At 40.7% G+C, this 26,823-nt stretch overlaps 1 protein-coding gene across 1 annotated transcript in view; it reads right to left on the bottom strand.

Annotated features, from left to right (window-relative positions):
• Positions 1-26,823, bottom strand: part of mtmr6 (myotubularin related protein 6) — a 67,686-nt gene that overhangs the window by 28,021 nt on the left and 12,842 nt on the right. Inside the window, exons 2-7 of the mRNA XM_078545412.1 lie at positions 18,788-18,910; positions 11,082-11,244; positions 9,363-9,520; positions 8,166-8,294; positions 2,698-2,832; positions 1,030-1,162 (exon numbers count right to left, since the gene is read on the bottom strand). Of these exons, the coding sequence (XP_078401538.1) occupies positions 1,030-1,162; positions 2,698-2,832; positions 8,166-8,294; positions 9,363-9,520; positions 11,082-11,244; positions 18,788-18,910 (841 nt within the window). The remainder of the gene's footprint in view (positions 1-1,029; positions 1,163-2,697; positions 2,833-8,165; positions 8,295-9,362; positions 9,521-11,081; positions 11,245-18,787; positions 18,911-26,823) is intronic.

Here is a 26,823-nt window from a genome sequence, read left to right as displayed (position 1 = left end):
GTGAGGAGGATTTTGCAGGGTCAACTGAATTGAGTGCATTTTTGTTGCATCCACTGCCTAGGTCTATGCCAGGTAGTCTGCCAGTTTTATTATTAGACATTTTCCATAGCTGTTTGATAGAACTGAGAAACTGGAGACACACATAGGCCAGACTATGAAAAGATAGTAGATTTTCTTCCTTAAAGGACACTCCTGAATGAGATGGGTTTTAAAACAATTCAGTAGTTTCATGGTCACTATTACGGATCCTGACCCAAAGTGATGTGGTTGACTATTAACTTCCCTCTGAAATGGCCTAGCAAACCACTCAGTTACATCAAACCACTGCAAAAAAGTAAATGAATAGATTTATTTAATTAATTGAATTTAAATTCTCCAGTGGTAGGATTTGAACTCATGTCTCTGGATCAATAGTCAGGTTTTCTACATTACAAATCTAGTAACATAACCACTACAGTACTACACCCATATTCCACCTCAAATAACCAAGGCAGGACATCTACCTATCCTTGAAGCAGCAATAACTTTAGACAGATAGAAGAATGCAACATTCCTTACTGATGGAAAAATTCACACAAAATATGAAAATTACCTGAACTACCAGATGGTATGATATTTAACCATGAAGATGAGCAATCCCAACTCCTATTCTTCATGTGTGTTGAGCTCAGCGAGTAAAACCATGGGAAAATTATAATTGGTCTCAGAATCCCTAGGCTGGGTCAGGGAATTTGAATAATGAACGGATTACTAGCCACACCTCCATCTCCTGAACGATGACCAGTGACCCTGCTAGAAAGCTCACACGCAGGCAGGACGAGTTTGGACAAACAACCTGCTGACACTTAAGCATCTCAGCTCACACACAAAGAATCAGCACCTTGGTGAGGTGAAAAAGAACTTACTTGCTTACAGAAATGTAGCTCAGCAAATTTCACCACTTTCAAATGGGAGAAAGCAGGAAAGGAGAAAGCACGAGTCCTGAAAGATTTCCATGTTTTACAATAGGGACAGCATATCAAAACATACCTTCACTGACTTTCTGCAAGCTCGCTCTCATTACATGAATGTTTTCAATCCCAACAAACTGGAACCTAATATTGGAATAGTTATCTTCATTTTCATATCCTTTACCTGCAGCGCGATTTGCCAGTGCATTTAGCTGAAAAATATAAAAATAAAATACTTTTTTCATTCTTGCATGGGATATGGGCATCGCTACGTGGGCCAGCATTTTTATTGCCCATTCCTAATTACCCTTGAGAAGGTGGTGGTGAGCTGTCTTCTTGAACTGCAGCAGTCCATGTGGTGTTGGTACACCTCAGTGCTGTTAAAGATGGAGGTCCAGGATTTTGACCCAGCAACAATGAAGGAACAGCGATATATTTCCTAGTTAGGATGGTGTGTGGCTTGGAGGGGAACTTGCAGGTGGTGATGTTCCCATGTATCTGCTGCCCTTGTCCTTCTAGGTGGCAGAGGTTGTGGATTTGGAAGGTGCTGTCGAAGGAGCCTTGGTGAGTTGCTGCAGTGCATCTTGTAGATGGTACACACTGCTGCTACTGTGCGTTGGTGGTGGAGGGGGTGGATGTTGAAGGTGATGAATGGAGTGTCAATCAAACGGGCTGTTTTGTCCTGGATGGTGTCAAGCTTCTTGAATGTTGTTGGAGCTGCACAAATCCAGGCAAGTGGAGACTATTCCATCACACTCCTGACTTGTGCCTTGTAGATGGTGAACAGGCTTTGGAGAGTCAGGAGGTAAGTTACTTGCTGCAGGATTCATAGCCTCTGACCTGCTTTTGTAGCCAAAGTATTTATATGGCTGGTCCAGTTCAGTTTCTGGTCAATGGTAACCCCAGGATGTTAATAGTGGGGGATTCAGCGATGGTTGCTGGCACTTGTGTGGCGCGAAATGTTACTTGTCACTTATCAGCCCAAGCCTCAATGTTGTCCAGGTCTTGCTGCATATGGGCACAAGCGGCTTCAGTATCTGAGGAGTCGCAAATGATGCTGAACATTGTGCAATTATCAGCGAACATCCCCACTTCTGACCTTATGATGAAAAGGAGGACATAGATTAAGCAGATGTAAATGGTTTGGCCTAGGACACTAGCATGAGGAACTCCTGCAGTGATGTCCTGGAACTGAAATGATTGGCATCCAACAACCACAAACATTTCCCTTGTGCTAGGTATGACTCCAACCAGTGGAGAGTTTTTCCCAATTCCCATTGATTCCATTTTTGCTAGGGCTCCTTGATGCCACACCTCAGTCAAGTGCTGCCTTGATGTCAAGGGCAGTCACTCTCACCTCACCTCGGGAGTTCGGCTCTTTAATGCATGTTGGACTAAGGCTGTAAATGAGACCAAGGGCTGAGTGGCCTTGGTGGAACCCAAACTGAGCAAATTATTGCTGAGTAAGTGCTGCTTAATAGCACTGTTGATGACCCCTTCCCTGACTTTATTGATGATTGAGAGTAGACTGATGGGTGGTAAATGGCTGGGTTGGATTTTCCTTTTTGTGTACAGGACATACCTGGGCAGTTTTCCATATTGTCGCGTAGATCCAAGTGTTGTAGCTATTGTGATATTTCATATAAAACTAGCAGGAATGCAGTACCTTTTTATTAAAGGTCACTTATAAATTATGTCTTGCAATAAATGGGAACTGACAAATATTGAAGGTAAGCCGTACACGTACCTTTGGCCTTGTATCCATTACATACATGAAGTGGCTGTTGGGATTGGCTTTGCTTATAGATTGCAGCATGTGCTCATCTTCTAGACACCTGGCACTAAAGCCAGACAACGGTTGGCTGCATCTACATATGGCAGCCTGGAAAGAGAACAAAAAGCGAACGGCCAGTGAAGGAACTATGTTTTTTTTTAAAAAAAAACACATGCAGCACAGTAGCAGGCAGCTTCAAACATTACTTTGCTGAATACCTGATCTCTTTCACATTTCCACAGGGAGCTGTTGAGCACAAAGGTAACAGAGCACAAGTACAGATGAGAAGGCTATTTAGCCGCCTAGTTCACCCTTCCATTGAAATGCATCATGCTACTATGACATCTACTACATGCATTCTTAAAGGACACCAGAGTATTTCCCTCCATTAAATCATCATTCCAGATAGTAAGCAACCTTTTATGATGGATTTCCCAAGATCAGTCCTGAACCTGCCTTTTGCTGGTTTGTAATAATGACAAAACTGAGCTCCATCTTACTTCAAACTGCAACATCTCAATTACATAATAAAAGTAAATTTTTGACATTACATTATATTGTGAACTTAAAATGGATACCTAGTGGCTAAAGTCTTCAGAGTTCCTATACCTTTGTGAGGAAAACAGTATATAAATACTATCCAAGAAAGTTATTAAATCAAATTAATTCTATCCAAACTTTCCTTTGAAATTGTTTAGCATTTTAAGACAAATATACTTATGACAAACTACCTGATGTGCGCTTAAGAAAACCAAAAACCAAGGGACTGTTATTTACCAGTTGGACTGTAGAATCATAGAACGGTGACAACACAGGAAGCTTTTGGCTCATCTTGTCCATGGCAGCTCTTTGCAAAAGCAACTCATCTAGTCCCACTCCTCCACCTTCTTCCCATAACCCTGCAAGTTTCTTCTCTTCAGATAATTATTCAATTCTCTTTTAAAAGCCTCCACTGAATCTGCCTCCACCACACTCTCAAAGCAGTCCAGATCCTAAGCATTCACTGCGTAAAAAGTACAATTGATTGATAGCATGACTGCTTTCCTCTTTGCAAAGGGTTGCTTTGGTCTGGAGGTTTGATGAAAAGTCATCAATCTGGAACGTTAACTTTGTTTCTCTCTCCATGGATCCTGCCAAAGCTGCTGAGGATTTCCAGCAATTTCTATTTTTATTTTGATCTAGGATGTTCTTCAAGGAAAGTCATGAGTGTTGTCTCGATATTCATCTTAGGTTGTTTAGTTCCCAATCTGCTTGCCTGTTTCAAATTTACAGCCATGGAAGAGATTGTGTGGAGTTGAACCACCACGTTGAAATAAAACAATCACCATCACTAGTGCTGGGATCGTTAATGTTTAAAGACCCAGCCGTTAGCCAACAGAATCATGCCACAAGATTTCATGTTTTTAAATAAAAATGAACTTAATTGTATATATAAAGAGAAATATTAAAAAATCACTACTAAATTAAAACTATAGCTTTTAAAGGTTCATGCTATAATCACAGTTCTACTTTTTACTTCCTCCCCAGAGTTCCCTTATACGTTACATACATTTTGAAGGTTCATTCACGTCTTCTCTGGGACAAAACCAAAGGTATATCACAGCTCTCTGTAATTTATTTTACTTCTCCTTAGTATTCCAGCTATTCTCCAAGGCAGAAGATTTCATGGGAGTCCTTCCATTAGCTTTTGGCTAAGTGACCCCCCAACTTTCCTTTAAAACCTCACAGCTCAAGCACAGGCCTCCCAGCAACTCCTGCGCAGTGACTTAAAACATCAGAAACACCCTTGGTTTCCAATAGATCTCTGCTATGGTTTTACACTGCAACCAAGCTGAACATTTCCAGAGTTCCAAATGAAACAAAGTTAACTGCCTTTCACAGACAGTATTAGCATAGATTCCTTCCTTTAGCTTTCAGCTAAACAAATCTTCCAGTCATTTATTCCCTTTCCAAATTTGTCTTATACCGAATACCAGTTCCCAATCGCAGGCTGCATCATGGATGATAGATCTAGCATTTACTCTACTTCAGGTGTAGGTCTGGCTTTATCTCTCAATTTACAAGGAGCTAGAAGCTATATAAGACCCAAAGCTGAAAGAGTCTCTTAGCTGCTTTTCCAAACATCAACCAGTCTTGCCTGCTGGCTATGCACTGACTAATTGAATTCATAGACATAAACTCAAAACAAAAAATCTCAAGAACCTTCATCCATCTCCATGACAATGTGACACACACTGCCGTTTCCCAGGTAGAAATGCAAATTACACCTACCTTTTAATTCCAAAGCTTTCTTTAATTCTGGGAAATCACATGAATAACTTACATCTCTAACAAAACAGACTTAGTGGCACCATTATGAAGCTAAAAGCAAGCTCCCTGCTTTTATGGATCTTACCTTTCTAGCTCTGACCTCTTAAGTCAACATGGCCCCAGCCTTTTAAGTGTAATAAACTCCAAGCTTGTTTGAATCACATTTACTTTAGGGTTGCTTATCAGGTTCTTAGCCAGATGCCACCGCTTTTCTACAGTTAAAACTTTAATTCCTAAAACTAAAAGTTATATTGTAAAATATGCAAACTAGATAATTGCAACACTCGAGAACACTAGAAAAACTAATGGGACTGAAGACGGACAAGTCCCTGCACCCGATGGCCTGCATCCTAGAGTCTTAGAAGAGGTGGCTAGAGAGGTAGAGCATTGGTTGCAATCATCCAAAATTCCCTAGATTTTGGAAAAAGTCTGAGCAGATTGGAAAATTGCAAATGTAACACCTGAATTCAAGACAGGAGGGAGACAGAAAGCAGAAAACTATAACCAGTTTGCCTAACATCTGTCATTGGGAAAATCTTGGAATCCATTATTAAGGAAGTAGTAGCAGGACATTCAGAAAAACAACACATAATCAGGCAGAGTCAACATAGTTTTATGATAAGGAAATAGTGTTTGACTAATTTATCAGAGTTCTTTGAGGATGCAATAAGCAGGGTGGATAAAGGGGAACCAGTAGGTGTAGCATATTTGGATTTCCAAAAGGCATTCGATAAGGTGCCACATAAAAGGTTACTACACAAGGTAAGAGCTCATGGTGTTGGGGGTAATATATCAACATGGGTAGAGGATTGGCTAACCAACAGGAAAGAGTGTCAGAATAAATGAGTCATTTTCAGACTGACAAACTGAAACTCGTGTAGTGCCACAGGGAGCAGTACTTGGGCAAGCTATGCTTGGGACAGGATGAATTGCAGCCAAATTTGCTGATGATACAAAGATAGGTAGGAAAGCAAGTTGTGGTCAGGAGAAAAACATTCTACAAATTGATATAGATACGTGAAGTGAGTAGGCAAAAATCTGGCAGAATGAAGTATAATGTGGAAAAATGTGAGGTTGTCCACTTTGGCAGGAAGAATTTAAAAAAAACAGAATATTATTTAAATAGAGAGAGGCTGCAGAATGCTGCAGTACGGAGGGATCTGGGTGCCCTTGTACATGAATCACAAAAAGTCAGAGTGCAGGTACAGCAAATAATTAGGAAAGCAACTAAAATGTTGGTCTTTAATGAAAGGGGGATTGTCACAACTGTGTAATTACGATATAGATTTTAAGGAAAACTGTTTTAAAGGTACAATTCTATCTTCAAACCTTTACACTGAGTTCAAAAGCCTTTTTCAAAATGGAAGTATGGGCAGTCAACTTGGCACCTTTCTGTGTTTATTCAAACCTTGTTAGACTCATATTTCTAGAGCAGGCTACAAAGCGTCATTAAAATGCAAAAGACTCCTCCAGTGATGTCCACTGCATCCTCTAAAAATGTGACAGCCCCTTGGCTTCTGAAAGAACAGGAGATAAGAAGGGCTTCAAAGAACCATAATGTAATTAACTTCTTTGCCTGGTGAAACAATGACTCCTTGAAAATTAACATAGCAGCCATCTTTGTGTTTCTTGAGCTGTATTAAGGAGGCTGTAAGAAGCCAGCTTGTGTGGCAGTGAGGCACATTGGAGTTTAGAAGCATGAGGAGTGATCTTATTGAAAGATAAGATTCTGAGGGGGCTTGACAGGGTGGATGCTAAAAAGATGTTTCTCTTGTGGAGAAATCCAGAACTAGGGAGCACAGTTTAAAAATAAGGGGTTTCCCTTTTTATACGGAGATGAGGAAGAATTTCTACTCTCAGAAAGAATTCTCTACCCCAGAGGGTGGCGGAGGCTGGGTCACTGAACATATTCAAGGCTGAGTTAGACAGATTTTTGATTACAAGGGAGTCAGGGGTTATAGGGGACAGGCAGGAAAGTGGAGTTAAGGCCACAAACACAATCGATGATACTGAATGGCAGAACAGGCTTGAGAGGCACAATGGCCTACTCCTGCTCCTATTTCTTATGTTCATAAAGAACTTGAATTTTATATAGTGCCTTACATGTCCTCCAGACAACCCAAAACACTTTTTAAAGTGTTTACTCTTCAAAAAGCAAACAAGGTAGCCAATTTGCACATAGTGAGGTCCCACAAACAGCAAATGAGATGACCGACGCAATCTTTTCTGTTGGTGTTTGCTAATGATATGTAGTACAGACACTGGGAGAATGCCATATCTCTTCTTCAGGTAACATCAAGGGATCTTTTAAGTCCACCCAAGTTTACATTGCAGCAATAACTTGCATTTACGTATCATCTTTAATGCAGTAAAAATCTCATCCAAAAGACAACTCCACCCTTAATGTAGCAGTCGCCTGCCTTACTGCACTTAAGTGTCACCTTAGTGAATGTGCTCAAATGCTGCAAGGGCACAATGGCATTGAACTGACGACTTTTTGACTCTGAGGCAATATTGCTATCACTGAACCAAGGCTGACATTGGTTTTCACCATGGCCTCACATGTCCACAATCATAACCAAGAACATCTCCAACCAATTCCTTGTATGCATCACCTTCCACATCCCCTTCCCCCCTTCCAACCAAGTTCCATCTATGTCCATCCCTGGAAAAAAAATCTTCCCAAATCACTTGCACTTTCTAGCTGCCAACTATCTAGCTTTTGGCCTCCCAGTCACCATGATATTTCTGCAGCTGTCAATCTGCTTCACTCCTTCACCTTTGACACCACGTCCTCAGTAAAGCCTTTATTTTCTCCCATCCTGGTTGTTCCTCTCGGTACAGCCCCCATCTTCATTTCCTCAAGTCAAACAAACACAAGCTTTAATATAATCGGGCAGACAACTGGTTTAACCACCCAACACCAGATTTGGCTGGACAATATCTGTTGACACTAAATTTGGCTTATATAGTTGAGCTTATTTCTAGTTTCCTCTTTGTTCTTCTGCATGTCTTTTTTGATTTTTAAGTCAGCTACTTCTTCAAAAAAAAGATAACTGTGGGATCTTGTCAGTAGTATACAAGCTATTGACATGATGACAATGAACATGAATACACATGAATAATCACACCTGCTTTTGGTGGAAAAAATAGGACAATGTAGGGAATCTTCCTTTGCTCCTGAACTTGGAACTCCCAACTATAATGGGCTTGGTGACACTTCTGGGAACATAAAGGTCCGTTGGATATGTATCACAAACCTGTTGGTGAGAAAAAAACAAGAATATGAATGAAATAAAAAAGCTAAAGGCACCAGTGTGAAGAAATGCCCACTATCAACATTTTCTAAATAAAGATTTAGCAATATGAAATTGAATTTGATTAATAAAGAGGTTAAAAATTTTAAACAAGTAGAATACCATTTTATCTTCACCTTTGAAAACAAAAACATTTTAAAATGACTCCCAGTATCAGGCTTACTTTAAAAAAGAAAACATCACAAAAGAATTACCATTAATTTTCAACATTTTAGGTTCAGCTTCTGAAAACTCTTTCGAGTTATCAACAGTCACAGATTGCAACTCTTTCGAGTACAATCACAGTTCTTGGTTTCCAGGAGTGGGACATGAACCCACAACCCTCTGATTCAAAGGCGAGGGTGCTATGAACTTAGCCGCTTCTGAAGGGGAATTGACTATGCTGGGTTCTTAATTAGCAAAGAAGTGTTTTAATTGAATAAGTATCAAATACTTTAATAACCTCTTAATATAATAATTCCATATTATGCAAAATGAAGGTGGCTCAAAGTCATTTTTAAAAAAAATATTTAGGTGACAAGACAATAAATCCTGGAGTCTGTGTCTGCAAACCCCAAAATACAAATTCCCAATCAGGGCTGCTTTACAGTGATGAGAAGTTGGAAGAGCAGAACAAAGAATAAACAGCTCCTATAGGAAGATGATGATATAAAATAATTACAAGTAAGGAGTAAAAGGAAGAAGAAGATGATCTCATCCAGTTCTTGTTGTGCACTCCTGGGTGGTGAATTCAAGACCAGGACTGCCAGTGAACCGGGTACATTGTCTCACCACCCTTTTGCGAGTGACTATCATAGGCAGGCACTTGAGGCAGAGGTTACTGGAACCAACCAGAATACAATGAAGTATGTGTACACAACCTTTTTTTCACCACACACATTGTTCCTGTTAGCTAAATATGCCCATAAACACAATAATAGGACAGAAAACTAATGAATGAATAAATGTTCCTCTTTATATTAAAAATTCCAATAAATGTTATATATGCCATCTTTTCCAATTCCCTCTTACTTTGTAACCTCGGTTTACATCAGTTAACTGCCAGATATCATTTGGGATTCTCATACGTCGATATTCGTCACTTAAATTAATGACCTTCCACCCCATTGCTCTCTCACATTCAGTCTTCTTAGGGGTGTATGAGAATGCATACAGGTCATCATATGTTACTGAAATAGAAAATATATTTAAATGCTTATGAAGTCTGCAAGCATTTGTTAGAAATAAAAGACAAAAATTAATCTATATTCCCATATACTTAATCCAAGCAATAACACTTTAATTTGGCAGAACATAAAAGTATTAAACCTTTAAGCTATACATTTAAAATAACTGGAAAAATTACATACAATATTCAGTTACATAATTACAACAGTGCAGAACCAAAATTGCAACTAGAGGCCATGAATATGGTAAGATACATTCAAGAATCGCAAGAGCTGTATCCAAAATCTACTATGCCAAACAGTGATAACATTTTAATCACATTATATCCTTTCCAACATGAGGAGTTTACTACTGCAAGAGGCAGAACTGGAATCAAGTGTTTCTCCCACAGGTAAGGATGGAGTAGTAGTAGGAGGTAAAGACAATGACCTAAAAATGGTGGGCTGCCCTTGCACACCATCCAGTGGTGGTTCAAGAACAACACTTGCAGAAGAACAGGAGCTGTTAACCATATGAATGCCTGAAGGGGAAGAAAAAGTGCATAAAGGCATTCATGTGATTGAACAGGGGAAAAAATGTTTTCAGTTCATTACATTTTGGGTGTTTGTTAAGTACGATCAAATCACATTTAGTACAAACTTCAGTACAATAAAACGCACTCAATTCTACTCAATCTCAAAAAAGTACCCCCTACATCAGCATGAAGAAACCCATTTTCTATGGCAGCAACTGGGAGATTCAGAACTATGAACATTTCAGTGATATGGGTTCAAAGCATCTAGGAACTCAGCTGAGACTATCCTAACTGATGTCACACAGGACAATCACCAACTGAATCTGCCTGGTCTAAATTAAATAATAGGTTCCAGATATGAAATGGCAATGAGTTAACTGCCTGCATCACTCAGCTATAAGTGGTAACTTGGGAGGGGTTGGAGGGAGACACCCAACTGCTCCTCACTCCCATAACTACTTCACACTGTTGGGCAGCAGGTTTCTCCTTACCCATATTGGCTATTGTGCAGGTCCATTTGAGTTAAATACTTAAGTTAAAAAACAGTGTGTGCACCCGAAGATGACCAACTTTCTACCCCACTCTCAAAATCAGTTATTAAAAGTAAGGAGACAGGAAGACTTTCTTAGTGCCCTATGCATTACAAAACTTTAAATCTGCTTTCTGCAAACAAGTTTATGAATTTATTACAGTTCATAGAGAAAATATTTTCCCAAGGTTTCTTTAGCTGATCCTTTGTAGTAGTTTACTTACTCAGGACTAGATATGAGTTAGCTATAGGTTAGAAACACAGTCACATGAATGGTGGCCACATTCGAATTGCAAACTGTTTCAAGTTGGAGCTACTATACCCCATAACGGCCCAACTCAACAGAATTAGCAAGTAAATCTTACATGTAGTGTATCATAATAAACAAAGGATAGTAAACAGGTAAAAGTACACATGTATTTTTTTCTAAGATATCTAATAAGTGGCAAGAACTGTGCAAAGTTAAAATTTAATAACAAAATGTTTTCTAAGATACTTATTTATCAACATGCATGCATACCTGGTCGCGAGAGCTTGAGCAGAGAGTTGTAAATATCATGACAGTCTCTTTCTCTTGGAATTATGAAGTGAATGACCCGAAAATTCTTGCACTGAATTACTAGTGGACACCCAACTGCTGTCAGAGAAAGTTTCTCTACTATGGCAATGTGATGATGCATGATCTAAAGAATTGCAATGAAATATAGAATTGTTTAAATGTTCAAATACTGTAATATGCAATTAATTTCTGTTGTCTAACCATTTTGAGGAAGGAGAAGGAACAGGGAAAAAAATAAAAAGACTTAGAATGTCCACGTCTGATATTTAATGCATGTCAATATAGTAGGATATATTTGTAAAGAAAATATGATGGAAATGGGATTACCATTGATGACACCAGTTCAGGAGCTTCCATCTGCAGAAAAATGATGAGCCTTCTTCTGCCCTTAAATCCTGTGATTTAAGCTTGCAACAAGAGAGAATCTCACCATTGCCCCTTGTCATTCAATGGCATTACCATCGCTGAAGCCCCTGCTAACAACATCCTGGGGGTTAGCATTGACCAGAAACTGAACTGGACCAGCCATACAAATACTTTGGCTACAAATGCAGAGGCTATGAATCCTGCAGCAAGTAACTCATCTCCTGACTCCCCAAAGCCTGTTCACCATCCACAAGGCACAAGTCAGGAGTGTAATGGAATAGCCTGCACTTGCCTGGATGAGTGCAGCTTCAACACTCAAGAAGCTTGACACCATCCAGGACAAAACAACCCGCTTGATTGGCACCCACTCACAAACATTCACTCCCTCTATCACCGACGCACAATGATAGTAGTGTGTACCATCCACGAGATGCACTGCAGAAACTAACCAAGGCTCCTAAGGCAGTATCTTCCAAACCCACAATCGCTATGATACAGAAGGACAAGGGCAGCAGACCCATGGGAACACCACCACCTGGAAATTCTCCTCAAAGCCACTCACCATCCTGACAAGGAAAGATATCACAGTTCCTTCACTGTCACTGGTCAAAATCCTGGAACTCTCTCCCTAACAGTGCTGTGGTTGTACCTACACCACATGGACTGCAGTGGTTCAAGGCAGCTCACCACCACCTTCTCAAGGGCAATTAGGGACGGGCAATAAATGCTAGCCCAACCAGCGATGCCCACATCCCATGAATAAATAAAAAGACTGCAGCAATAGGCAGCACCCTTAACAGTTTTGCTGTCATCGAAGTTACTGATTTGTGCAAACTAATGGTATTCAATTTACCAATTCTTCAAGTTACTCATCCTCAAATATTATTTTTGACAAGAAATAATTAAAATGAAATTCCCAAATATTAAAGATAGTGTTATGCATATTTAGAATACCTGCAAGTTATAGTCAATTTTTCCACAAGAAAAATAGCACATCAGAAGCTGCAAAAAACACAGCAGTTAACTGACAAGCCCTCTATGTAACTACATCATCAGTATGGGAGAAAGATGTAAATGAGGTTGTTTTTGATTCTTGTGTCAAGGAAAAATCTTATGATTTGAGATCTTAAGAATGCCTCTGGGAAATGGCAGGCCAAAATATTTCTCAATCAAGTACCATGAGAAGTACTTATAGCATATAAATCACAGACAAATTTAAAATGTAAAAGCATAATTGGTTGGGAGTAAGGAGACATAGGATAGGGTACAAATAAAGGAAATGTACACTGCTTGATAGGACATGACAAGTGGTATTCTCCATCGATCTAGACTGGGGCCTCAGCTTTTCACCAGATATATCAATGGCTTGGATGGAGGGATACAGTGATGTACACACAAGTTTGCAGATGACATTAAGTTAGAACAGACAGAAAAAATGAGGAACAGCACCTCATCTTCCGATTAGGCAACTTACAGCCTTCTGGACACCATCCTGCTCTCATGTCCACATGCCCATCCTTGGCCTGCTGCAATGTTCCAGTGAAGCCCAACGTAAACTTGAGGAACAGCACCTCATCTTCAGATTAGGCACCTTACAGCCTTCCGGGCTTAACATTGAGTTCAACAACATCAGGCCATGAACTCCCTCCTTCATCCTCACCCCCTTTTTTAATCCCATTTTTTCTATTCACTTTTATTTTTTTATCCACTTATTTTATTCATTTTTGTATCTGTGGTTTTATCCCCCTAATCCCATTTTCTATGCTTTTTTTCCCCACTACCACCCCCTCCCCCTGGCCCCATCCCCCATCTGTTACTTGTTCCAAGTTGTTCTCTCACACAATGCTACCCTTGTTCTGCTATAATCACATTCTGCTTTCTTACCTTTATGCCACTATTAGCACCTTCTTTAAGCACTAACCACCACCTTCAACACTCCCTTTGTCCTTCAGTTTATGACACATTTGTCAATCCCTCCTTTGTCCCCACCCATCGCTGGCCTTCTATCCAGCTCCACTTGCCCCACTCCCCTTAAGCAGTATAAATTTCATCACATTTCCACTTCTCTTCAGCTCTGAAGAAGGGTCATACGGACACAAAACGTTAACTCTGTTTCTCTCTCCACAGATGCTGCTAGATCTGCTGAGTTTTTCCAGCATTTTCTGTTTTAGTTTCAGAAGAAGTGAGTATACAATACTGTAGTAGATAGAAGTTAATTCGGGAAGTGCAAGATCATCCACTTTGGCTCCAAGATGGACAAATCACAATATTTTTCTTAGCGGCAAAAAACAAGAAACTGGTGGTTCAAAGGGATTTTGGTGTGCATGCACACAAATCACTTAAATTTATTCCACAGGTGCAAAAAGTAATCAAAAAGGCTACTGGAATGTTGGCTTTTATCTCAAGGGACTAAAATTCAAAAGAGCAGAAAGTAATGCTTCAGTTGTACAGAGCTTTGGTCAGACTCCAATCAGGAGTACTACATTCAGTTTTAGGCACCAAACCACAAGAAGGAAATGTTAACTTTGGAGAGGGTGCAGCACAGATTTATCAGGATGATACTCAGGCTTAGAGTTAAATTGACTACAGGTTGCATCCTAAGTTTGTATTGGATGCTGAAAGGATGTTTCCCCTTGTGGGAGATCCTAGAACTAGGGGTCATAGTTTAAAAATAAGGGATCTCCCATTTACGAAGAGGATAACAAGAATTTTCTTTCTCTCAGAGGGTTGTGAATCTCTGGAACTCTCTTCACCGGTTATTTTTAAGGCAGTGGTAGATAGATTCTTGACTAACAATGGAAACTAAGGTTATCGGGGGTAGGCAGAGTGTGGAGTTAAGGCCACAATTAGATCAGCAATGATCTTATTGAATGGTGGAGCAGGCTTGAGGTGCCAAATGGCCTACTCCTGCTCCTAATTCATATTGTTTGTATTCCCTTGAATTTAAAATGTTGTGGGATAATCTAATCAGGATGTTTAATTGGGATTTGATTTAATAGATGAAGGAATCCAGAACAAAGGGCCACAATCTTAAAATTAGAGCTAGATGATTTAGGAGCATAACTGGGAAGCACTTTTCTGTCATAAATGATGGAAATTTGAATCTCTTGCCTCCCAAAAAGGCTGTGGATCCTGGGTCAATTGAAATTTTTAAGACTGGGGAGGCTAGATTTTTGTTTGTTAACAGTAAAAAGGAATACGAAGCAATGTCAGATTAATGGAATTGAAATGCAGATCAGACATATCGGGCTGTAACTTCCTCAGATGGCAATCAGCATCCTTGCCCAATTACCTGCGTGGATTTTCTTCCGTCCCTGTCTCACCTGACCTTCCGACTCAGGCCGGGCAAGATCCAGGCAGCACAGCAGTCAAGGCCCAGTGTTGCAGCACAGCTCCATCGAAGTGGAGGAAGACATGCCCCTTTTTTTTATGACCTCAGGGGTGGAGGTTGGACCTCGGCGGGGAGTTGGGTTGTCTCGGGGGATTCAGGTCGGGTCAGGGGTGGGGGTGGATGAGTCCTGTGCAGGTGAAGGGAATCCCATGGGGGAGTTGGGGAATACCACTGGGGGTGATTAGTTGGGTGTGAGCGTAATCCCGTGGGGAGATCGGGCTAGATCTTTACCATAGTTACCCAGAAGTTAGAAGAGATTTTAATTCTTCTAATTTTTTCTGAATAATGATTGATGAACCCTGACAGAACCATCCAAAGTTTGCGATTTGAATCACATTTTCAGCTGGTTCCCAGCGCTGGGCAATTGCCCAGAGGAAGTTTGCGCTTCTGGGCGATTGCCATGAAAATCCTTACCCAGCGCATCTTTTGGGTGCCCCCTCCCCGCCAATCTGACACTGGGGAGCTCAGAAGTTACGGCCCAATAAATAGAACAGCTTGAGAAACTGAATTGTCTACTCCTGTTCCTAAATGAACCAAATGAGTCAATAAATAAATTACTTACAAGTCTCAGTGCTTTTAAATGATATAACTGAATTTGAACTGGGTCACTTTTTGGCAAAAAATCTCCAGATGTACACACACCAGGATGGAATGTTTAGCAAGGAGAACCTGATGGGTAAGGTGATGTGTGTTGAAGCAGCCACTCCTTAATAGAGGATTAAGCACGAGACACAATGATTCTCAGTATGGTGCCAATTAAAACAATAGAACAAACACAGGATCTGCTGGAATCTATTTTATTTAACATACAAAGGGTGCCAAATGCTATCCTCAGATTTGTTGCAGCTTCAAAAAGCCTTCGGGGTAGGTTCATGCAGGGCTGAGTTTGGAGGTATCACAGTGTCAACAATACATTGAGTTATGACATCTGTATCCCAACAGCCAATCATTGTTACAACAATAATATTGTTAAAATAAACATTAACAGCTATGATCTCAGATTTGCTGAATTAATTTCAATATTTGTTTATTTGGGTGTTGTCAACTGTGATAGCAGGTAAAGCGCCAAATTAATTTGTTCTGATTAGAATCGAGAACAGAATCTAGCAAAAGACAGCTTTCAAATTGGTGTTGAAACTCTGCAAAATGTCAAGGGAACCTGCTGCGAACAAGCAAATGAGATCACTTATTAAATCAGAATGATGACAGAAATTGTTGTCGCATAACATTTTAGATGTGGGTAATATTTCAAGAACTTACATTGTGGGGAAGGCCATTAGTGCAGCCCAGGATATAGCCCATGACCTTGAGCATGGTCTAACAAATGCCTTCTAAGAGTGAACAAAATGTTCCTTTCAGGAAATAAAAAAATTATGGCACTCCCCAGCTTTGCCATTGCAGCAGTCCTTATGAAACGTGTTTAAGAAACTTACAGGACTACATTCTTTCTGCAGTTACAGTTGTAATTACTAACTGTAAAAAGTTCTCACTTATTACAGGCTGTACCAATGTATTCTGTCATGGAGTGGCGGAATGTGCCACGGTAAGTAGCAGCTACTTTATGGTAAATTGCCAAATAGAAATCAGGCATTTCTCTACAGAGAATAAATTTAATAAATAAATAATTTAATTATCAGCAGATCATGTTTGTCCACTTCCTTATAGATAGCTTCTGAGCAGTACTGCTTAGGCTTGAGAACAGGTTGACTACTTTCTCAGCAACAGGCACTGCATGATGTCATCACAGTATCCATTCATACTGACTGTCAATAGTTAATTTGGTAACTAATGGTATTAAGCACCATCAATATTAAATACAATTAAACACAGAATTTGAAAAGTATTTCTATACAAGCCTTAATAATTTGTATTTTAGAAATTTAAAGGAGGTGAGCACTAAATCTGAACTTGAAACAGATTCTTGAAAACATTTGGTCTAGATCTTCTGTTCAAATGTCAGTGAAAGTGCAGGAGAGTGGGACTTCACCTAATGTAAGAATGTACCCCAAAGTTGGGCAATTTTCTGGCCTCCACCAGATTGGTAGAGTGAGGGTAGAAGATGAATTTGATTGCAACAGACTTCAAGACCAACCACAGGAGTCTGGTAAGCAGTTTACATGTTAACTTGTAAAGCAAAATAGAAATTCTGCATTTTAAATCTGATGCCACCTCCATGTAGTCAGTTACTTGACCAAATGCACAGGCTTCTTGGCCATTGATAATATATTCTTGCATTTTTCCAATGTTAGCCTAGCATCTGTCATTGGGAAAATGCTGGAGTCCATTATTAAGGAGCTGGTATGGTAGTAGGACATTTAGAAAATCATAATACAATCAGGCAGAGTCAACAAGGTTTTATGAAAGAGAAATCGTATTTGACTAATTTATTAGAGTTCTTTGAGCATGTAGCAAACAGGGTGGATAAAGGGGAACCAGTAGATGTAGCGTATTTGGATTTCCATAAAAAGCATTCGATAAGGTTACTGCAAGGGTAGAAAACTAGCTGAAAGGAAACAGAATTGGGATAAATGGATCTTTTTTAGGTTTGCAAACTGTAACCAGTGGAGTGCTACAAGGATCAGTGCTGAGGCTCAAGTATTTAAGATCTATATTAATGACTTAAAGGAACAAATTGTATGTAGCAAAATTTGCTGACCATACAAAGATAGATAAGGAAACAAGTTGTGAGGCGGATGCAAAGAGTCTACAAAGGGATATAGATAGCTTAAGTGAATCGGCAAAAATTTGTCAGATGGCGTATAATGTGGGAAAATGTGAGGTTCTCCACTTTGGCAGGAAAGATAGAAAAGTAGAATATTTAAATGGAGAGACTGCAGAATGCTGTGGTACAGAGGGATTGGGTGTCCTTGTACTTGAACCACAAAAAGTTAGCATGCAGATACAGCAATTAGGAAGGCAAATGGAATGTTGGACTTTATTGCAAGACAGTTGGAGTATAAAAGTAGAGCTGTCTTGCTACAACTGTACAGTGCATTGTTGAGGTCACACCTGGGGTACTGTGTACAGCTTTGGTCTCCTTACTTATGGAGGGATATATTTTCAATGGAAGCAGTTCAGAGAACATTCACTAGGTTGATTCCTGGGATGAAGGAATTGTCCTATGAGGAAAGGTTGAGCCTATACTCATTGGAGTTTAGAAGAATGAGAGGTGATCTTATTGAAACATAAGATTCTGACAGAGCTTGACAGGGTGGGTGCTGAGAGGATGTTTTCCATCACGGGGGAATCTAGAATAGGGGGCACAGTTTAAAAATAATGAGTCTTCCATTTAAGATGGAGATGAGGATTTTCTTCTCTAGGGTTGTTACTTTTTAGAATTCTCTTCCACAGAGAGCATTGAAGACTAGGTTATTGAATTTTTCAAGGCTGAGTTAGACAGATTTTTGATTGACAAGGGAGTCAAGGGTTATGGGGATGCAGACAGGAAAGCGGAGTTATGGCTACAATCAGATCAGCCATGAACTTATTGAATGCTGGAGCAGGCTAGAAAGGCCAAATGGCCGACTACTGCTCCCATTACTTATGATTTTATGAAATATTTAGTGCCCCTCTACTCCCCATAACAATGATGATGCCAGGAACAAACTTATGTCCCCCGCATTCTGTTCAGTTATTACCGAAACTTCTATATCCAAGCCCCTAATTCCATTCTCTTGCTAGTTACTTGTTCATTTTAACTTGACAATATCTCAATGTCCTCTTTGATCATAATTTGTGCTTCAAACACTAAAATGCTGTGCACATCTATAAGCCACTCTGTGACCTTGCACATCCCCAGCTTGCAACATGTTCAGGCCATATGTTCCACTATGTATCCTTCACTCTTCCAAAATTGCTAACTTCAAACAGTCATTTGGCACAGTTGTGAATATACAAATGGAATACATACCCAAATTTCCTTAGGGTTGACTGTAGTTGACTCCCTATAAATTAAATGGGTTGTGGTAAGATGCAAAGTTCCTGTAGTTGACTTGTTACTGCTGAAGCGATCTAAGCACTTCACCTGCTCCACCTGTATGAAAGATTTTAGAAACAGTTATGACAAATGAAGCATGGCAGAATGGAAATACGGGGTTAAGTATTAGACAGTCACCCATAAGGTAGTACAAACGGGACCAAATTACTCAAGTTCTTAACAATAGATAGGATGGGCTAAATGGCTTCAGCGCTGTAAAATTCTATGATGTTTTGATTCTTGGTGGCAAAACTATTGCAAGGAGTAAGAAATATATATTCCTTAGAAAGTAGCAGGTTAAAGAATCACAAGAGACTGGGTGAGACCTAGGCACTCAGGATGGAGCTAGGAAAAGGCAAAAGAGAACAGAATGGTGTGCCAGGCAACTCATTTGAGGTATGGAGGAGGTTGAAAAAAATGTCTTCCTCTCCAACTCCCAGATTTAAAAGTTTCCAGTGCTTTCAATACCATGTTGAAAAGTCCCGTTTTATTTCAATAGCAAACAGTGCCATTCGTGGAGAAAGTCCCTCCAGGCATCCAATATTAAAACCCAATGCAGTTTTATTTCTTAAACATTTATAAAATATCAAAGGATAAGGTGGGCAGCTTGTTCACAGTCTTGATAGGGAATACAAGTGTTGCATGGCTCAGGTATAGGCAGAAAGCAGAAGGGTTATCATATCCTAGCACAAAGGAAGGTGGTTGTTGGAGGTCAATCATCTCAGTTCGAGGACATCATTGCAGGAGTTCCTCAGGGTGGTGTCCTCAGACCAACCATCTTCAGTTGTTTCATCAATGACCTTCCTTCCATCATAAGGTCAGAAGTGGGGATGTTCGCTGATGATTGCAAAATGTTCAGAACCATTCGCGACTCCTCAGATACTGAAGCAGTCCATGTCCAAATGCAGCAAGACCTGGACAATATCCAGGCTTGGGCTAACAAGTGGCAAGTAATATTCGTGTCACACAAGTGCCAGGCAATGACCATCTCCAACAAGAGAGAATCTAACCATTGCCCCTTGATATTCAATGGCATTACCATTGCTGAATCCCCCACTATCAACATCCTGGAGGTTACCATTGGCCAGAAACTCAACTGGACTAGTCACATAAATACTGTGGCTACAAGAGCAGGTCGGACACTAGGAATCCTACAGCGAGTAACTCACCTCCCGACTCCCAAAAGCCTGTCCACCATCTTCAAGGCACAAGTCAGGAGTGTGATGGAATACTTTCCACTTGCCTGGATGAGTGCAGCTCCAACAACACTCAAGAAGCTTGACACCATCCAGGACAAAGCAGCCCACTTGATTGGCACCCTATCCACAAATATTCCCTCCCTCCACCACTAATACACAGTGGCAGCAGTGTGTACCATCTACAAGATGCACTGCAGAAACTCACCAAGGCTCCTTAGGCAGCACCTTCCAAACCCACGACTGCTACCATCTAGAAGGACAAGGGCAGCAGATACATGGGAACACCACCACCTGGAAGCTCCCTTGCAAGCCACTATGTAAACAGGAAACAGGAGGACAGAAGAACACAGCACTACCTACCTCAGAGCTGAAAGAGCATGTGAGCAAGAGAGATAATAGCGTACAAGTATAGATTATTATAATTAAAGAACATGCAGGACAAAAATATCTTGAAGGAAGGAAAAAATTATGTGCTATTTCTTGGAGGTACATATACACATCAAAAAAACGAGTTTCACTGAACAAACAGCACATCTCAGCTTATGGCAATACAAACGTGACGGTATCAGAATTCTAAAATACTCAGTATAGACAATAAAAACATTAGTACCATGTCAATAAGGTAACAATGAAAATATTGCCATGTAAAGCTTAATAATTATTCTGCAAAAAATAATTATCATGTAAATATTTTCTTGTTTTAAGAGTCTAAGGAGACATGGTGGAGTTTGGTAATGTCTAGTAATCCAGAGACCCAGGCTAATGCTCTGGGTACACAGGTTCAAATCCCACCACAGCAGCTGGTGGAATTTAAATTCAATTAATAAAATCTGGAATTGAAAGCTGGTGACCATGAAACTATCAATTGTTGTAAAAGCCCATCTGGTTCACTAATATCCTTTAGGAAAAATTAAACGAATTTTTTTATTCCAGTAACGTGGACCAGCAGGCACAGAACTGCACATGTGCAAGAGGGGGGGACTGAGTCTTCCCGAAAACTACAAACACCCTCGCCCTCAGACACCCACAGTGAGTTGGCTCATCAGCTTTAATTCTTCTTCTTGGGGGTTTTGGTCGGGGGTGGGGGGGGGGAATATCTTGGTCTGGAATCCTTTTCCAAACACCACACTTTCCAAGTTGTTAAGGCTGTTAAGGAAAAGAGGAAGAGAATCGACCCCAGGAATTCTCTGAGGATAGTCAGCCTCTCCAAGGATGCCAGCTGCCAATTGTACATCTGCATCCCAGCGAACAGCAGGAGGGTGAGGAACGAGGAAAGGACAAGCGAGGATCCTGAGCTGATAGCCATTCCCTCTTCTAGCATCTGATGCTGCCATCCTTACCTGGTCTGGCCTACATGTGATTCCAAATCCACAGCAATGTGGTTGACTCTTAATTGCCCTTTGAAATGGCCTTGCAAGTCACTCAAGGGCAATTAAGAATTGGCAACATGGCCAAATCCCATGAAAGAATAAAAAAAAGGTATTCTGCATCATAGAGTTGTGCAAGAACTTAACTGCCCAAATATCAATTGGGATAATGTTAAAGCAAAGGAAAAGGAGGGGGAGGAAACTCTGAAGTCCACACAGGAGAACTTCCTTGCCCAATTTGTTCTCAGTCCAACTAAGAAGGAGGCCTTGCTAGCTCTGGTACTGGGGAATGAGATGGGCAAGTGGACCAAGTGTCTGTGGGAGAACGCTTGGGTTAAGAGTGATCATCTTATCACAAGGTTTTGATTAGTAAAGGAGAGGAGTAAGAAACAATTTAAAGTAAAGCTCTGTGAAGGCTCAGTTATTTAATATGTTCAGATATTAATGGTATCAAGGGATATTGGGATAGCACAGGAAAACGGCTTTGAGATAGAAGATCGGCCATGCTCGAGGGGCCAAATGGTCTAACTCACTGCTCCTATGTTCTAAATTGGGAGAGAGCTCAATTCAATTGGATGAGAAAGGATCAAGCCAGGGTAAAATGGAACCAAAGTATGACAAGTAAAACAGGACGGAACATGGGCGATCTTTAAGGAGATGTTTCAGCTCCAGGCTAGGCACGTTCCAACAAAGAGGAAAAGTAGGGGAACCACAGTTAGGGCACTGCGGATGACAAGGGATAGAAAATATGTTGAAACAAAAAAATGTGTGTATATTGCATATCAGATGAATTCTTCAAGTGAGAATCAGGCCAAATACAATAAGTTGAGGGGAAGTGAATAGGAAAATAAGACTGGCAAAGAGAGAATATGGGAATATAATGGTAGTTAACAAAAGGTAAAGTTTGAGTTAATTAAGGAGAGCCAGCATGGATAAGGCAGGTCATGTTTGATTAATCTGAATTTTTTGGTGAAATAACAGAGAAGAAAATGCAGTGGATGTTATCTATACAGATTTTAAGAAAACATCTGACAAAGTACCACATAATTGCTCTTGCTCAGAAAGCATTTAAGAGTCAACCACATTGGGTCTGGAATCATATGTAGGCCAGACCAGATAAGGTTGGCAGATTTTGTTCCCGAAAGGGACATTAATGAACCAGACGGGTTTTTATGACAATCGGCAATGGTTTCATGGTCATCAGATTTTTAATTCCAGATTTTTATTGAATGTAAATTTCACCATTTGCTGTGGTGGGATTCAAACCTGGGTCCCCAAAGCATTACCTGGGTCTCTGGAATATGAGTCTGGTGACAATACCACTATGCCATGACTTCCCCTATAGGTCACTATTCTTCATGGAGGACTTGAAGGTCCTTGAGAGGGTGCAGAGGAGATTTACCAGAATGCTTTCAGGGCTGAAGGAATTAAGCTATAAGGTTAAATTGAAGAACTTTAGGTTATTTTCCTTGGGATAAAGGAGGTTGTGGGAGACCCAATAGAAGTGTATAAGATTATGACAGGTTAGATAAGACAGGCAAAGAAAAGCTGTTCGCATTAGCTCATGCTCAAGGGCTAGGGTACACAGACTTAAGGTTTTGGGTAAGAGATACAGGGAGGATGCGAGGAACACTCTGCCTACGAGGGTGGGGGAAGAGGAAACGATCAATGGTTTCAAAAGGAAATTGGATAAGCATGTGAGGGAAATAAACTTGCAGGGTTACAGGGATAGAGCAGGGAATGAGACTGACTGTATTGCTCTACAGAGAGCTGGCTCAGGCCGAATGGTCTCTTATTGTGCTGTAACGTTTCCCTGACTCTGACCGTATTTCCAAGGCGAGATACAGATGGTAACAGAAAGGCTTAAAAAAGAGGAAAGTGCAGAGAAATGTTATTTTAAGAATGCCTTGAGTATATCCAAAAGTTGTAATGTAAGAAAAATTACTCAAATTTCACTCACATTGTGATCACAACCCATTCTCCTGCATTATTGGTGATCCAGTGTCACATTCCACATAAAAGGAGAACATGTAAGTGAAGCATTTTGAATAACCCTAAAAAATCTCAGGTATCAAACATGATATTGAAAAGCAAAGGTTCCAAGCAGAGGTAACGGGAATTGAAGAATTCCAAGGCTTTGTAATAGAGTTAGACATTATTTCAGCCCATTATTTACTAACCTCATTTGTTGATAACAGGTTGAATACAATTCGAGAAATATGTTCAGAAAAATTAAAGCAAGTAGCTTTACACTAATACTTATTATGCTATGAAGCACTTTGGAACTTTTATCATGTGAAAGTCTCACATCAGTGGTAGGGAAACTACTGGAGAAAATTCTGAAGGAGAGAATCTATCTCCACTTGGAGAGGCAAAGTTGGATCAGGGATAGTCAGCATGGCTTTGTCCGAGGGAGGTCATGCCTAACAAATGTGATTGAATTTTTGATGAGGTGACCAGGTGTGTAGATGAGGGTAATGCAGTTGATGTAGTTCATATGGATTTCAGCAAAGCCTTTGACAAGGTCCCACATGGGAGATTTATAAGGAAGGCAAATGCACATGGGATACAGGGTAATTTGATAAGGTGGATTCAAAATTGGCTTAGTTGTAGGAGACAGGGTGATGACAGAAGGATGCTTTAGTGACTGGAAGCCAGTGTCCAGTGGTGTACCACAGGGATCTGTGCTCAGTCCCCTATTATTCGTCATTTATATAAACGACATAGATGACTATGTGGGGGGCAGGATTAGTAAGTTTGCGGATGACACAAAGATTGGCCGGGTGGTTAACAGTGAGGTTGAGTGTCTTGGGCTACAGGAAGATATAGAAGGAATGGTCAAATGGGCAGATGGAATTTAACCCTGAAGAGTGTGAGGTGATACAATTCGGAAGGAGTAATTTGACAAGGAAGTATTCAATGAACGGCATGACACTAGGAAGTTCTGAGGAACAAAGGGACCTTGGCATATGTGTCCACAGATCTCTGAAGGCGGAGGGGCATGTTAGTGGGGTGGTGAAAAAGGCATATGGGACACTTGCCTTTATCAATCGAGGCATAGGTCACAAAAGTAGGGAGGTCATGTTGGAGTTGTATAGAACCTTGGTGAGACCACAGCTGGAGTGCTGTGTGCAGTTCTGGTCGCCACATTATAAGAAGGATGTGATTGCACTGGAGGGGGTGCAGAGGAGATTCACCAGGATGTTGCCTGGGATGAAACATTTAAGTTATGAAGAGAGGTTGGATAGACTTGGGTTGTTTTCGTTGAAGCAGAGAAGACTGAGGGGCGACCTGAACGAGGTGTATAAGATTATGAGGGGAATGGACAGGGTGGATAGGGAGCAGCTGTTCCCCTTAGTTGAAGGGTCAGTCACAAGGGGACACAAGTTCAAGGTGAGGGGCAGGAGGTTTACGGGGGATGTGAGGAAAATCTTTTTTACTCAGAGGGTGGTGACGGTCTGGAATGCGCTGCCTGGGAGAGTGGTGGAGGCGGGTTGCCTCACATCCTTTAAAAAGTACCTGGATGAGCACTTGGCATGTCATAACATTCAAGGCTATGGGCCAAGTGCTGGTAAATGGGATTAGGTAGGTAGGTCAGGTGTTTCTCACGTGCAGACTCAGTGCAGACTCGATGGGTTGAAGGGCCTCTTCTGCACTGTGATTCTGTGAAAGGCACTGTATAACATGATGTTGTGACTGAAAGAAAGGTTTCACTATTTAGTGAGGATGCAACTCCTTGCCTATTCCTTCTCAAAGTAGGCTAGTTTGACAGGTCACTAAATGACAATCACAGATTGGTTATATGACAGAGGAGGCCATTCAGCCTATCGTGTTTGTGCTGGCTCTCCAAAAGAGCATTTCACCTAGTGCCACTCCCCTGCTTTCTCCAAGTACATTCTTCCCTTTCAGATAATAATCCAATCCCCTCTTAATTGCCTCAATTGAATCTGCTTCCACCACACTCACAGGCAATGCATTCCAGGTTGCAAGCACTCACTGCGTGAAGTTTTTCCTCATGTCTCCATTGCTTCTTTTGCCAATTACTTTAAGTATGTGCCCTGTTTTCGATCCTTCCAACAATGGGAACAGTATTTCCCTATCTACTCTGTCCAGACCCCTCATGATGTCGTATACCTCTGTCAAATCTCCTCTCAACCTTCTCTTCGTCGAGGAAAATAGACCCAACCTCTCCAATATATTTACATACCTGAAGATTGGCATCCCTGAAAATATTCTGTGAATCTTTGCTCCAGTCCCCCCTAATGCCTTTACATCTTTACTAACATGTGGCATCCAGAACTGGACACAACACTCCAGTTGAGGCCCACCCAGTATTTTATACAAGATTAACATAACCTTCTTGCTTTTGTACTCAATGCCCCTATTAATAAAGCTTTATTAACCGCTCTCTCAACCTATCTTGCCACCTTCAATGACTTATACATATCCAGGTCCCTCTGCTCCTGCACTCCCTTTAGAATTGTGCCCTTTATTTTATATTCTCTCTCTCTGTGTCCCTCCTATCAATATGGTCCAATATTTTCCACATTAAACTTCATCTGACTCTTGTCCGCCCATTCTACCAACTTGTCGATGTCCTTTTGAAGTTCTACACTATCCTCCTCACAGTTCACAATGCTTCCAATTTTCGTATCATCCATTTTGAAATTGTACCCTGTACACCAAGACCTAGCTCGTTAATTTAGATCAAGAGCAGCAAGGGTCCTGACATTGACCCCTGGGGAACTCCACTACAAACGCTCCTCTAGTCTGAGAAACATCAATTAATCACTACTCTGTTTCCTGTCACTCAGCCAATTTTGTATCCATATCCATGAGTTATAACTTTGATCACAAGTCTGTTGTGCAGCACTTTCTCCACCGCTCAGTATCAAATTGTAAAAATCAAGGGGAAAGGTGCTAACAGAAGACTTGGAACAGGGCAAGGGTGAAAAGAACAAATAAAAGCAGACATGGGCAGTTGAAAAGGGGCAACAAGTTACTTCATAAATCTGGTTTGTGTAGTCGGCCCATCTTTAAAACAGTGAAGCCAGCCTAACCAAAGTTGCAAAGCAACTGCAAATTTGGCAATCCCACAGGGGCAGTCTGCCAGTTCCACAATAAATTCGCAATGCAGAACTTGTATCTATCAGCACCACAAACTGCCACAGACCTGGAGCTGAGTGTATGCTACAAAAAATGAGCCCTTATGTTCTGACCTTACCTGAAGTGAAGCCGCACGGGGAGCTGAATGTTTGCTAAGGCAATTCAAGCTGATAAAACATGCATTGTCTACAGTAATTAAAATATAGTTTTACACTGTCTCTATATTCTTTCCTTAAATGCCTCCTAAACAAGTTCCCAGATGTGGCCAATAACTCTCCGTGGGTGTTGCGTATGCTCG

Source organism: Cetorhinus maximus, chromosome 7 (assembly GCF_964194155.1).
Source record: "Cetorhinus maximus chromosome 7, sCetMax3.hap1.1, whole genome shotgun sequence".
In the NCBI taxonomy this organism is placed as follows: domain Eukaryota; kingdom Metazoa; phylum Chordata; class Chondrichthyes; order Lamniformes; family Cetorhinidae; genus Cetorhinus; species Cetorhinus maximus.
Note: the sequence above shows the minus strand (reverse complement) of the source record. Positions and strands in the feature narration are given on the sequence as shown.